The sequence below is a fragment of the Lycium barbarum genome, chromosome 12 (assembly GCF_019175385.1).
Source record: "Lycium barbarum isolate Lr01 chromosome 12, ASM1917538v2, whole genome shotgun sequence".
Classification (NCBI taxonomy): domain Eukaryota; kingdom Viridiplantae; phylum Streptophyta; class Magnoliopsida; order Solanales; family Solanaceae; genus Lycium; species Lycium barbarum.
The window spans coordinates 81,868,392-81,882,429 of NC_083348.1; the positions used below are offsets into that span (position 1 = coordinate 81,868,392).

The 14,038-nt window shown below is 32.7% G+C and overlaps 2 protein-coding genes across 5 annotated transcripts; one reads left to right on the top strand and one right to left on the bottom strand.

Moving 5' to 3' along the window:
* Positions 1-9,494: 9,494 nt before the first annotated feature.
* On the bottom strand, positions 9,495-13,506 carry LOC132623321 (probable inactive dual specificity protein phosphatase-like At4g18593). 4 transcript variants are annotated; one of them, XM_060338056.1, is made up of 4 exons: positions 13,302-13,506; positions 11,028-11,271; positions 10,758-10,941; positions 9,495-10,335 (listed from the first exon to the last, which is right to left on the bottom strand). In XM_060338056.1, the coding sequence occupies exons 2-3, from the start codon at positions 11,251-11,253 to the stop codon at positions 10,787-10,789; spliced, it is 381 nt and encodes a 126-aa protein (XP_060194039.1). In that variant the 5' UTR covers positions 11,254-11,271; positions 13,302-13,506; the 3' UTR covers positions 9,495-10,335; positions 10,758-10,786. The 4 variants fall into 4 exon arrangements, with proteins under 4 accessions (XP_060194039.1, XP_060194040.1, XP_060194041.1 ...); XM_060338057.1 differs by having other exon boundaries at positions 9,495-9,825; positions 13,302-13,505; XM_060338058.1 differs by having other exon boundaries at positions 9,495-9,832; positions 13,302-13,505.
* Positions 9,667-10,077, top strand: LOC132624534 (uncharacterized). Its single transcript, XM_060339299.1, has one exon. The coding sequence runs from the start codon at positions 9,667-9,669 to the stop codon at positions 10,075-10,077; it is 411 nt and encodes a 136-aa protein (XP_060195282.1).
* Positions 13,507-14,038: the final 532 nt, after the last annotated feature.

Genomic DNA, 14,038 nt, shown 5'->3' on the forward strand with positions numbered 1-14,038 from the left:
AGAAAAAACGATAATGTAAAAATCTTGAAATGTACCCTAACCTGTCGCTTGCTTTCTTTTCTATCTCAAAGGCCTTTTTCTTACTAATATTTTATTTCTTACTATTAATTGTTCACTCATGTGTTACAGAAAGCTGACAGTTTGTCATTTATCTCAAATAAAAATTAAGCAAAAACTAAAAGAGAAGGAAACAAAGAAGGAATAGGGAAAGAGAGAAGAAACTGAAAAGAAGAAGAAAATTAATGGAAGAAAAGTACATAAAAGAATGTACTAAGAATTTCATTTATTATTCAATTAAAATTTTATTTTTAAAGAATATCACCATGCCCGTTCCATTATGTTGAATTTTTTTACCAAAGTAAGCTATTATTTGAGCCAATTCTCCAAAATAATACGTTTTTTTGAAAGTTAACCGAACTAGCATAAACGTATTCCTGAGTAACGAATTAGGTATTATTTTATTCAAAAATTCCAACGGACAAAAAAGTCACCGGTTAACAGCGTTAAAATATAATTCATTACTGTCAATAACGTATTATGGCTAATACGTTACTGACAGTAACGAATTTAGAAATTCTAGGTACAAACAATCTTTCTATGAAATCTGACATTGATTGATCCTAAAGTCGTAACCCGCAATTACGACTTCAGCATAAAACGTAACTGACAGTAACGTTTCTTCTGAAACTAGGCACGCGCAATCTCTTGCAGAGAATCCTCACCACAAGAAAGTAAAGATACGACGACATTTATTTAGTGACATTTGAAATAAATGTCGGGGAAAAAGGAATTTCTCGACATTTATGAAAAAATGTCATAAAAATAATGACATGTGATGTAAAATGTCGTAAATATAGTGACATTTGACGAAAAATGTCACTAAAATAATGACATTTGGCATAAAATATAGCTAAACAACGATTTTTGGCGTAAAATGTCGTTAAAATAACGACATTTGATACAAATATCGAAAATATTATGACATTTATTTCAAATGTCATATTATTAGTCGCTAATTACTGACTTTTACACCTAATGTTGGAAATCTAAATCTTTTTAAATTATGTCATCACTCTTTATATTTAATTCTAGGGAAAGAATTAGTGGATGCATAAAGTAGTAATTATATATATATATAACGAATGAGTTTGGAACTAAAAATATGGCTAAATTACAACAACAACAACACATCCAGTGTAGTCCCACACGTGACTAAATTAATTGTGTAAATTAGTTAAAATTAAATTATACAATTATAACAATAGAGCTATTGAATATTTCTACCAATTAAAGAAAACTATCGCACATATGACTTTTTAAAAAGTATTTAACTAGTAGTATTAGAATAGGTGTCATTGCGGATAATATTTAAAGAATATTAATTATTTTCAGAATATGACTTGGCTTTTTTATCCATTATTGATCTTTTCATTATTGTTATGGCCAGATTCTATTATGAATTTTTACAACATTCTTCATAGGGCACTCTTATTTTTTTCTTGTTCGAACTCTTGTAATGGAGGAAAGAACCGAGAAAAAGGCATCGACGACAATCGATTTTACTACGGGACAATTCGTGTCATATTTATTTTATTTATATGCATTTGAACTTTATTTAAGCTCTTATTAAAGTAATTGATTTTGCAAGGAATACTATTTGCTACTACTAATAAAAAAAAGCTTATGAAATTATAGTAGTTATAGAAATAGGAGCAGTATTTTTTTTTATTTTGGTTCTATGTACTTTAATACTCTTTTTCATTTGGACCCAGACTTTCCCCCCAAAAAATTAAAAAATCCCCAAAGACTAAATCTTGCCCCCAATAATTTTAAACTTAATCAAATACTACTCCCACGAATAAAAGCTGGAACCCTAACCTTTTCCCTTCCCCCAATTCCCTTTACGTCATAGGCTGCACCGGCGGCCTAATTTCTCCATTTCTCTTCTCTCTCTCTCTGCTTGAATTTTATTTGTCATTTACTTTTCTTGATTTATTTTTTCTTTTGTAGGTTTTACGAAGTGGAGTCCCGAAAGAGATTAATTGTATAATATGATTGTTGCATTGGATCATATTTTTGTGGATGTGAAGGTAATCCTCTGTGGTGTGGGCTTTAGGATTGACACTGAATTTTGAGATCTGTATTTTACTTTTTTAACTGTACCGTGAATGTAGCAATACTCTTATTTCACGATCTTTTGTCTTCTATAAAAGTTGCCTGCTATTTTGTTTAAACCATATTTTTCTAACTTCTAATATTTGCCCTTATCTTTGGTTTGCTGTCAGAGATCTCTTTCTCATCTTCATCAGAAGTCGATATGCAAAAATTAGAGTCAAGAAGAGAAGTCTTTTGAAGAGGATGCATGTTGTCATAGAGATTCAAGATGCTGCTTTGTATGAAGGCTCAACAAGTGACAATCAATGAATTGGTGTTTTTGTGGTCACTAGTCAATATTAGATTTTATTTATAGCATTCTCAGCTTAGGAGAAAATTTTGTATTCTTCGGGAACCATATATTTAATGGTGTTCACGAGATTTTTCAAAAGTTTGTCGAAGTGACTCTTTTGTTTAATTCAAAGTTCTATTGTAGTGTATAACTTGTGTACTGGAATTATATGATTCATCGTGGCATTAAATTAGATTTTTTCAGTATATAAAAAAGAAAAATGATGCTATTGACTAGAGATGATTTTCCGACATTTCTATGTATGCGTAGTAAGGATGGTATGATTTGATGACATTTCGTTATATGTCGCAATTAAATTAATTTCAAAATCGGTGACATTTAATAAAAGTTGCAAATAAATGTCGCTAATTATTTTGCCGACATTAATCTAAATGTTGGAAATTTTGTTGTGACGTTTTTAAAAAGTTGTAAATAAATGTCGTAAATTATGTACTGACATTAATATAAATGTCGGAAAATTCCCGACCCTCAAATTTACGACATTTGTACTAAATGTAAAATAAATGTCGCTAAGTGATTTTGCGACACTTATGGCACTTAATATGACATTTATAAAATGTCGTCGTAAGCCTAATTTCTTGTAGTGCCTGTAAATTGGGAATCCTTCTGACTGATTTGACTATAAAACATTATCTGTAGTTACATTTTATTTGTAAAACGTGACACACAATAAGATTGTGCACTTACAATTCTTCTGACTGATTTGACTATAAAACGTTATCTGCTGACACACAATAAAATTGTACACTTACCTTTAATAGTTGTTATCTGTTATGTCAATGTCATTTCCATGCTGACAACATTTTCTTACACAATTTAGTGTGCAAGTTATGTGATTATTTTATTCACATAGAAAGAAAAAAAATTTGGATATTGTTACCCACGTGATTAGATGGCAGAGTCAGAGCCAAGAGTTCAACTTTATGTTTTTAGATTTTAGAACGACGATTTCAGATTTAATACTTATGTTCTAAACTTATTATTTATACATATTTAATAAATTTCTTAACACAAATATATTATTTGAGCAAAAATTATTGAGTTTGGCGAAACCCGTGTCCAGGCTTCTAGTTTCGCTCTTCCAACAAAAAAAAAAGTTACAAAACTACCTTTAGCGCAGTAAAATACTGCGTTGTAGAAACAGTACCAAAAAGCAAAAAAAATTGGCCAAACTTTATTTTTTGCAACACTTAGTGTTTTTTTCCATACTTTGACCAACGATTAGTCGTGTGTCATGACTCCGAAACGTCAATATTTTATATAGAACCTGATTTTTTTTTCTGCGTACAATAATGTAGGCCCAATACATCAAGGATACGTAGACGTTCAGATCGTCATTTTAGGGGCTGAAAAGGTGCCCGAAGTAAGTTTTGTTTGAAAAAACTTAGTGTTTTTTTCATACTTTGACCAACGATTAGCCGTGGGTCAAGACTCCGAAACATCAATATTTTATGTAGAACCTGATATTTTTTCTGCGTACAATAATGTAGGCCTAATACATCAAGGATACGTAGACGTTCGGATCGTCATTTTAGGGGTTGAAAAGGTGCCCGAAGTAAGTTTTGTTTGAAAAAACTTAGTGTTTTTTCCATACTTTGACCAACGATTAGTCGTGGATCAAGACTCCGAAACGTCAATATTTTATATAGAACTTGATATTTTTTTCTGCGTACAATAATGTAGGCCCAATACATCAAGGATACGTAGACGTTCGAATCATCATTTTAGGGGTTGAAAAGGTGTCCGAAGTAAGTTTTGTTTGAAAAAACTTAGTGTATTTAAGTATCACTATCTTTGTAAGGCCTCACAGGCTAAGCAACATGAGATAGCGGGATTCCTACCACTACTACAGGTATACCTAAAAATATTAATAAAAGTATTAACTGTATTTATAAAAAAAAACTTGTTCAATTCCGAGATGAGGCTGACTGGCCATAGCAAATCCATAATTTTGAGCCAACAAATTCATGTGATAACCATGCTGACCACTCATTTGAAATATATTATTTTGATTTGCTGGTTTGGTCTTTACATAAATCTCCAAAATATTTATATCGATCTTATCCGCAAATTTTTGCCGTATGGAGAAAAATTGTAGCAAGGACTGGTCATTCTCAATTTTAAACTCAATGAACCTTGTATTGTTACCTTGAAATGAGCATGTATATTTTCCAGAAATATCAATTTGAATATTTTCACTATTTGTCCCCATCTTCTCATGCAATAGTTCAACCAATTCAGCATAGTTCGTTGAAATAAACATGCTGACAATCATTTTGGCACCTTCAGTGTACCTGAATCCGTTCATTTCAGTAATTATTTCGCCACCCCAATACAAAGCAACCATCACATTATGTTCAAAATTGGTCATCTTTACTCCTACACACGAAAATAAGACACTTATTATTATTAATATAACAGAAAAATAAATTAAAACTATAGTATTATTTTAACATATTACGAAATATTTGACTTAATTAACTTATACCTGTTGAATTTTTTAATGCTGTTCCGACAATAGGCCACACAAGTAGAAGCTTTGATGAAAATTGTTCGAATGTGTTTGAACATTCGTTTCATACACTATATTTTATAATGATATGTGGTTTGTTCAAAAAGTATGAGGAAGAGGGACTTTAGCAGTGTGTCGTTATTGTGTGTCACGTTTTACAATTAAAACGTAACTATTAATCACGTTTTATAGTCAAATCAATCAGAAAGATTCCCAATTTGCAGGATTCTCGGCAAGATTTGCGCATGCCTAGTTTGAGTAGAAACGTAACTGTCAGGTACGTTTTATGCTAAAATCGTAACTCCTAGTTACGGCTTTAAAATCAGTCAATGTCAGATTACATAAAAGGATTGTTCGTATTTGGATTCTCTAAAGTCGTTACTGACAGTAACGTATTAGGAATAATACGTTACTAACAGTCACGAATTAGCTTTTAACACTGTTAACCCGACCTAATTTTTTCCGTTAGAATTTTTGAATAAAATAATGCCTAATACGTTACTCAGGAATACGTTTATGCTAGTTCCGTAAAAAAAATAAAAAACGTATTACTTTGGTAAATTGATTTAAAAAATAGCTTATTTTGGTCAAAGGCTCCAGTTGCTCCTTTCGTCACGGAGTGCAGGCAACAACAGTGAAAATAACATGTTGCATAGAAGCTAAGTCTTGACGATAGACTTAATTTGATCCAAATTTGCATTATCCGATGCCTAAACTTCCAAGGAAAACATAAGAAAGCAAAATTAGTGTTAGCGCGAGATGTTTCCAGAAGTAACACCAAGACAAAATAATAGTTAGATGGTTAATTGAGATAGCAAAAGGTAATTAAAATAAAAATTGAGGTGAAATCCTATGAGAAATTCTAGTACAATTTTTATAACCAAAGTGAAGCTTTAAATAATTTTACTGTTGGTTCTTCCATATATTCACATATTGCTAGTGAGATATTAAAATTAAAATACAGAGAATAAGGTAGGGCACAAAACTGATTTTTATTGGTACTCAATATTGAGAATGAAAACTACTTATCAGTTACCACTGTGCTGCACTAAAATATATTAAGCAACTTAGTATTAAGGCAAGGAAAAAAGAAATGATCGTACCTTCATGAATGAAAAAGGTCACAGAAAATTCTTTAAGATAAGCAAATACTAAATCAGAACCCCAATTAATATTCAGTACAATACAAGTCATTCAAAATAAGTTTAAACTCAAGAAACAGTAAAAAGGGAATAAAGTAAAAGGCAAAAAACACATATTGAAATACATAAAGCAAAAACTTTGAAGACTTACAACTTAAGATTTCTTCTATTTCCAGTCATGGTTGCAAGAACTCAATTTTAGAGTTCTTCTATAAAAAGATTAGCTACTAATTTTGCTATTCAGGGGGCCATGAAACTTCATTGGTAGTAGTAGCTCTGGTAATCTACTTCTTGGAGGACTATCCTGAAGCTGTATTACAATCAAATAAACACAAGCAAATAAACACAACGTAAAGAATTTTAAGGGAAAAGATGAAAATAACCTCCATTTAACCGCCATTATAGGATAATGTTTCTAATCATGTAATGCCAAACAGTCGTCCAGAGCTGCAAGTAATCAATTACATAAACAGGCAACAACCAGATTAAAGTGTAAGCTTATATTGTACATAACAAATATTTAAAGACAACAGAGGAAAGAAAGTAAAGGATTTGGAGGTTATATTTACACTGAGTGGTATTTATCCATTTGCTCACTGGAACAGCCACCACTCTCCAAATTCTTTTATTAAAAAAAAAAAAAAACAATTGTTACGTTAATACAACAGCAATAAACTTCCTTTGCTGCCAGTATTTATTAAGGCATATGAAAAGTTGCAACTCTTTGCCGTTAACATTCTTTTGAGGACGGTTGGGTTTTATGTATTAAGAAAATAAAAGGGAAAAGTAATTGCAATTGAGTAACGTAAATTGAGAATTAATGTAGAAGTGATTTTTGATTTTCTTTTAATGGCACATAGGTGAAGAAAAATAGGAAAAATGTCAAACAATTTGAGAAAAAAGAAAAATACCAATGCTAGCCATAGAGAGATGTCACATCATCTTGTTTATGCCTAATTTTATATTATATATAGATATAGATCGCACGAATGCTATAATGCTAAATTGCTAATACCCCATTTCCATGAAGACGAGAACATCGCAAGTGCGTGATAGAACTCGATCTGACCAACTCTCTTAGGCGAGTAGTTTATGCAATGATGCTTGTATGATCACTAAAACCCACAATAAAAGAATGGCTTAGGATATACAGGTGGCGTTCAAATAAGGGCCTCAAATACAAATATTCTACTACACACCTTGACAAGAATAAGATGTCATTTTAAGGGTAATAGTTATAGAGTCCGGAGCCTAAAGGGTATGAAAATACACGGTATAAATCAAAAGGGAATAGCTAAAAATTTACAGACCAAAACGGGTATAACGTGGATTGGTCCACGTTATACCCCAAAAAAAAATTTCAACTGTCAGACCACTGAAAAATTAAAAAATAAATTAATTAAAAGGTATAACGTGGATCAGTCCACGTTATACCCCAAAAAAAAATTTCAACTGTCAGACCACTGAAAAATTAAAAAATAAATTAATTAAAAGGTATAACGTGGATCAGTCCACGTTATACCTATTTACTTGTTTGATCTCTTGTGTTACTGATTTTCCTTCCTGCTCCAATTTTGTTTCACAATGAATTCCATTATTATCGTGTAGCTCCTTGGCTACTGCCTCAACTTTTCCCTCCATCACTTTCTTTTTTGCAACTATAACCAGCAGAGAAGTATACAGAGGAAAACCCAACTTTCAAAATAATATAATGCTCTACTTTAATTTATGCCTAACATAGAGACGAAATTAAATGGAGCCATATAGAAGGTTAGAAAATTTAAGACTTTGTCTGAATGAGTAAATCAAATGGGACCGCAATGGATGTAGTTGAGTGATGTATTTAAAGGGACCAAATACTATACAACCTTCAAGATGAGTATCTATATACTTGTATTCTAGCTCTTACGAAGTTAGAATATAACATATGGCGGGATGAGAGCCCAAGACTTCTGTAACTCAAAAATAAATTTTTAGAATTAAAATAACCAATTAAAAAATAACGAAATTAAAATAGGTTTTACGCACAGAATATATGCATAAAAGGACCAAAGTGTACATTTACACTTAAGTTCTTTTACGCATAAAAACACTGAAATCCAGCTTTTGTTATTTGAAAATCACTCAAAATTAAGTTTTTTTTTGTACGTTGACTTAAGATTAGTAACGTTTCTAAACTCCAGAATATAAATATTTTATATAGAACTTAATATTTTTTTTAGCGTACAATAATGTCGGCTCATTACATCAGGTATACATATATGTTTGGATCATCATTTTAGGAGTTGTAAAGTGCCTTGAAGTAAGCTTGAAAACTTGTTATCTTTAAGTTTTTTTTTCGTACTTTGACCAAAGATATATAAATATTTTATATAGAACTTAATATTTTTTTTAGCGTACAATAATGTCGGTTCATTACATCAGGTATACATATATGTTTGGATCGTCGTTTTAGGGGTTGTAAAATGCTCTGAAGTAAGTTTGAAAACTTTTTATCTTTAGGTTTTTTTCATACTTTGACCGAAGATTAGTCAGGTTAGTATGGTGGATCAGTCCACGTTATACCTTCAGTCCACGCTTTGAAAGTTGGGTTTTCCTCTGTATACTTCTCTGCTGGTTATAGTTGGAAGAAAGAAAGTGGAGGGAAAAGTTGAGGTAGTAGCCAAGGAGCTACACGATAATAATGGAATTCATTGTGAAACAAAATTGGAGCAGGAAGGAAAATCAGTAACACAAGAGATCAAACAAGTAAATTGCGATGACAAAATCAATGAAAAAGGTATAACGTGGACTGATCCACATTATACAAATAATTTTGTATAACGTGGATCAGTCCACGTTATACCTTTTAATTTTTTTAATTTTTTTTAATTTTTCACTGGTCTGACAGTTGAATTTTTTTTGGGGGGTATAACGTGGACTGGTCCACGTTATACCCATTTTGGTCTGTAAATTTTTTGCTATCCCCTTTTAGTTTATACCGTGTATTTTTATACCTTTTAGGCTCCGGACTCAATAGTTATACTTCTTACAAGTCAGGATGCGTAAAAGGATGCCCGCAAAGAGAATGTGTTCATATTGTAATGCGTGTTTGCGAAGTAAAGTACATTTACTGAGCCATCTTTTATGTATTATCATGTATTAATTCTTATATAGTATTGCTAGACTTTCAAAGTAACATCTAATAGGCGTATAACTCTAAAATTTAGCCTATTTCTTTAATCCAATCCAAGCCCATTGCCTTGGATTAGCCTCTTGATGCAGCAGAATTGTCATCTTATTCTTGGAATAGTGCCGCCTAAATCAAGAAAAGAATGGCAGACAAATTACATTCGACAAAACTTAGGACCAGCAATGAAGTGAAAACCATAGCTTTGGTGACTAATACAATAATCTTCATTGGTTTGTCCATCAAGTATTTTGTCTCTTCATATAGTAGCACACAATAAATTCAGTCCCAATAAGCAGAGAAGCAAAAAAGCCAATCAAGAACAACCGATTCTATAAGAACAAAGTCTTGAGAATAATACTCCGAGCTAGTAGTCATGGCAGAGAAGGAAGGAGCAATTGTTAAGAAGGGGCATGAGGAATGTTTGCAGATGGCGATTTCTCTACTCGAAGAATTCGGACTCCCAATGGGGCTTCTCCCTCTTGCTGATGTGATCGAAGTTGGATTTGTGAAGAACACAGGGTATATGTGGATCCTGCAAACTAAAAAAGTTGAGCACAAGTTCAAGATTATCAGCAAACTGGTTAGTTATGACACTGAAATAAATGGATTCATTGAGAAGAAGAAAATCAAGAAGCTCAAGGGAGTGAAGGCTAAGGAGTTGATGTTATGGCCTCCAGTTAACGAGATCAGTGTGGATGATCCTCCCAGCGGCAAGATTCAATTCAAGAGTCTTGCTGGCATCACCAAAACTTTCCCAGTTGAAGCTTTTGCTGCTGGCCAGTAAGGGAAGTTATGCATATTTTCTGATTCATGTCACTTGATGTTTTTCCATACTGTTTGCCTTTTTTCTGAACTTCTTAGATGATCAGCTCCATTGAGTGCCAAATAAGTATACAATGTTAAGACATATTTGTATCAAAAGAGTGAGGGAAAAGTACAATTCGCGTCTCTTTTTGCTCTGTTTTGTTGTGTTTTTTCCGTCACTTTTGACTAGTGCAAATATAACCCAGTCCTAGTCCCACTTAAAAGTGTAATAACGTAACTGCAATACAGAATTTATTTGATTGATGATCAACATAATTATGATTTGCGAGAGATCAAGATGGTCATTCAATAAGAATTCAGGTTCTATCAGTAGTATACATTAGTTAACATGCCTGAAAGAAAAAGGTCAAAAATGAATATTATGTGCTATGTGAGTCACTAATTGATCTTTAAACATGAAAACATTAAGCAGTTGGCAGATTTATATGGAGCAGTGACCATCTTTGATAGAAAAACATATATAAAGAGGCAAACAAGATCGTTAGCAACTCCATTAAGGTATAATTAGTTCGATTAACTATACATGAATTACTCCATCATGAAACAAAAACTGTCTGCTTTTTTCCAAATATCATATAGCTATGCCCTAATATATGCAGGAAGATGGTAAGTTCTTAACCGACTTAAATAACGACTAACCACGCCTCAAAGAAACCTCAGGCAAATACTTAAAGATGGCACTCATCTAATCGACTCTTGTGAAGCTGAAATGCAGGGTTAATCCATGCTCCACAGTTGCACTGCATGCCTGCCCAATTGAAGTTACCGAGGCGAGCTTTGCAACCCAGGCACTGAATCTTGTCTTGCACAGAACCTTCTTCTACTGTTAGATGAATATAAGCTACATTAGTAATGTGAAAGGACAGAATTTTGCATAAAATTAAAAGAACAATTAGGAATGAGACTAACCAACTTCCATCCACTTCATGGGCTCAACAAAAATAGAGGAGCATTGAGGTGACTCCTTATAGGGATTGTCGCTTCTCTTTTTCCACTTGAAACATTTTTGTCCTTCGCCAGGTTCATGTGGAACAACTTGCTCTGCTGATGCAACAATCCTTCGACATTTCTTGCACCGGTATATGACTTGTGGTTTTGGATCAGTACTAACATCAGAGTTATTAGGTGCTTCCATGGTACTAGGTCACTTTATCTGTTTACAGCCAATGGAAACCACAGTGTAAGAGAAGAATACTGCAGAGCTAACATGCATATTCATCAGAAGGAGAAAACAATCTAATAGTATATTGCAGGTATAAGAATAACCTTGATTTAAAACATCGACTCGTGAAAGTGTTTTAAGACATGTAACCCATTTAATGAAACCCATGACAATGATTGTATAACAAGTTAATAACCAAACATCTTTAAAACCCATGAAAGATATACTTAACCCCATTATCTAGCTTTCACAAATCACTTTTCAGCACAGAAATTGCTATCGGCAGCAACTTCAAAGGACATGAAAGCAATTACAGGTTTGTCTAACATGTGAACATGAAGATATAACCGAAAGCCCTAGTGTCAAATTAATATGAAGTAGGCTGTACAAAATAAACAAGAATTGCACAGGAATAAAAATAGCATCATAAAAAGATCCAATTCCTCAATCAAAACTTGAACAGTTTGTTTATTTGGAATAGTAATTCAGCACAGAGAAACTTTAAGAGTAAAATCATGCCAACAAACAACTCTATGAGCTTACGATTGCAAATAAATATCCATATTACAATCCTACGTATCATTGTAAATCTATAAAAAATGCACTATTTCAACTTGCCGAGACAAAATTATCCATCGAAGTATATCAAGAACTGTTAATTCAATATCATAGATGATGGGAGGGCATAGGTGCAACATAGACCCAATAAACAATTCTCCAATTATTAAATATCAGGTACTGTGGTTGGTTACGAACCTGGCCCCTGATTGCAGAACTATACAACAGAACGAAACTATATAGGACTCGCAATCAATCAATCAATCAATCAACTACCTCAAATCTCAATCCCAAAAGACCTAAAATAGTTAGAGTTAACTATATGAATCTCCTATATATGTTCCTCACTATTCGAGTTTATCCATTCCAATACGCAACAATCCGTAACGTTTATCTAAAACCAGATGTCTCTAAATCTTACACACATCCTTACACTGATATACAAGTCTCACACCTTCAACTATTTCATCAAGGAAAAAAAATACTAACACAGTATTCACACAGACCAAAAGACAAAAACGACCCAACATACTATTAGATGAAGAAGGCTTGCATGTAAAGTAAACCAAGTCTATGCAGTGGCAGAGCTAGGATTTTCACTTAAATTCAAAATATAAAGAAGTAAACATACAACTTAGACAAGAGGACTCCATAACTATTATATATACCTAAAAGATAATTTTGACCTTATATATACAGTTTAATTTTTCGACGACGAACCCCTTCCCAGTACCCTAGCTAGACCCATGAGTGTATGCAGGGGCGAATTTATGTATAAAATTTGGGGCATGTGAACCCATGGTCTCTTCGCAAAGCTAGATATTTTATGAACATATTTTCTAGAATTGATCTGATATTACGTGATGGCACCCATCAGTGGCGGGGCCAAAATTTTAAATAAAGGGGTTCAAAAATATAAAGAAGTAGACAAACGAAGAAGTCAAAGGGGTTCAACATCTACTATATATATACATAAAAAATAATTTTCACCTTGTATATACAGTGTAATTTTTCGCCGAACTGAAGCCCTTACTAGATCCACCATTGGCACCCATACTACAAAAAAAACTTAATGGTGCACTTGGTTAAAAGCTTAGTTATTTACCAAGAGTAACAAAGATCAATTCCCACTTAATGCATTTTTTTTTCTCCTTCTTTAATAGTGCATCCATATTCTCACTAAATTCGCCTGTGAGTTTATGTACACCGATCCTAAAACACGTCCAAGTTGGATATCACAACGTCTAAAACTATACTTCAACGCCTTCCGATTAACTAACACTGCACAATTGTCTATAAATCACAACAAAATTGAATAATGTGCATGGACATATAAACAGATTACAATTTGCCGAATTTAAAGATAGTCATAGAAACGGAGAGATACATTTACTGATTCAGGAAATTCGTTTAAGAGATAGGAGGGTAAAACGTATTAACAGTAAAAAAGAAATAAAACTTACAGTGATAATTATTCGCCTAAGAAAGTGAAAAAAGAACGAGTTTGTAGGCACGAAGGAAGGAGTATAGGGGTATTTGAAGTTGAGGGTTTAATCCGAAATCAATTTGGTTCAGGGTCTCTATTTCGAACGGGTTTGGGCTTTGAACTGCATGTCTAATATTGTAATCCCAATTCCCAACGGAGAAAGTGCACACGTAGCCAATTTTGGGATTCCCATTTAAATCATGACCTAAGTTCATAATTTTCTTCGTAAGTCTAGTCATTTCGAAAATAGGGAGGTTACATATGAACATATGTCTCTCAAATATCCTTGTTCCGCTAGAGTGAAATATCAAAGACATTGATACTATTAGTGGCAGATCCAGAATTTTAAGATTATGAATGCTGACCTTCCTTAAATGTGAAGTTGCTACTAGTCGTAAAATATAAGTGCAAATTTTTCGAACAAACTAGCTAAAAAAGTTAACATAAAAACATTTAGAAACAAATAACTAAACAAAAGACTAAACAAAGAAAGTTTTTTTTTTAAAAAAAAAAAAAGCAGAATAGATATATATATATATATATATATATATATATATATATATATATATATATATATATATATATATATATATGAGAAAAATAAGGAAAAGTCAGTGGGAACAAGACAACTAAGGAACATAAAAACTTCTAAGTTAAAGCCAGTGAAGAAAGTTGTCACGCCCCGAACCATGGCCTGGGCACAACACGCCACTC

Excerpts from the sequence above, each read along its gene's own strand:
- LOC132623321 (XM_060338056.1), bottom strand. The coding sequence starts at position 11,253 with ATGGAAGCACCTAATAACTCTGATGTTAGTACTGATCCAAAACCACAA. Across the intron at positions 10,942-11,027 it reads CATGAAGTGGATGGAAGTTG|TAGAAGAAGGTTCTGTGCAA; the intron begins GTTAGTCTCATT and ends TTCATCTAACAG.
- LOC132624534 (XM_060339299.1), top strand. The coding sequence starts at position 9,667 with ATGGCAGAGAAGGAAGGAGCAATTGTTAAGAAGGGGCATGAGGAATGT.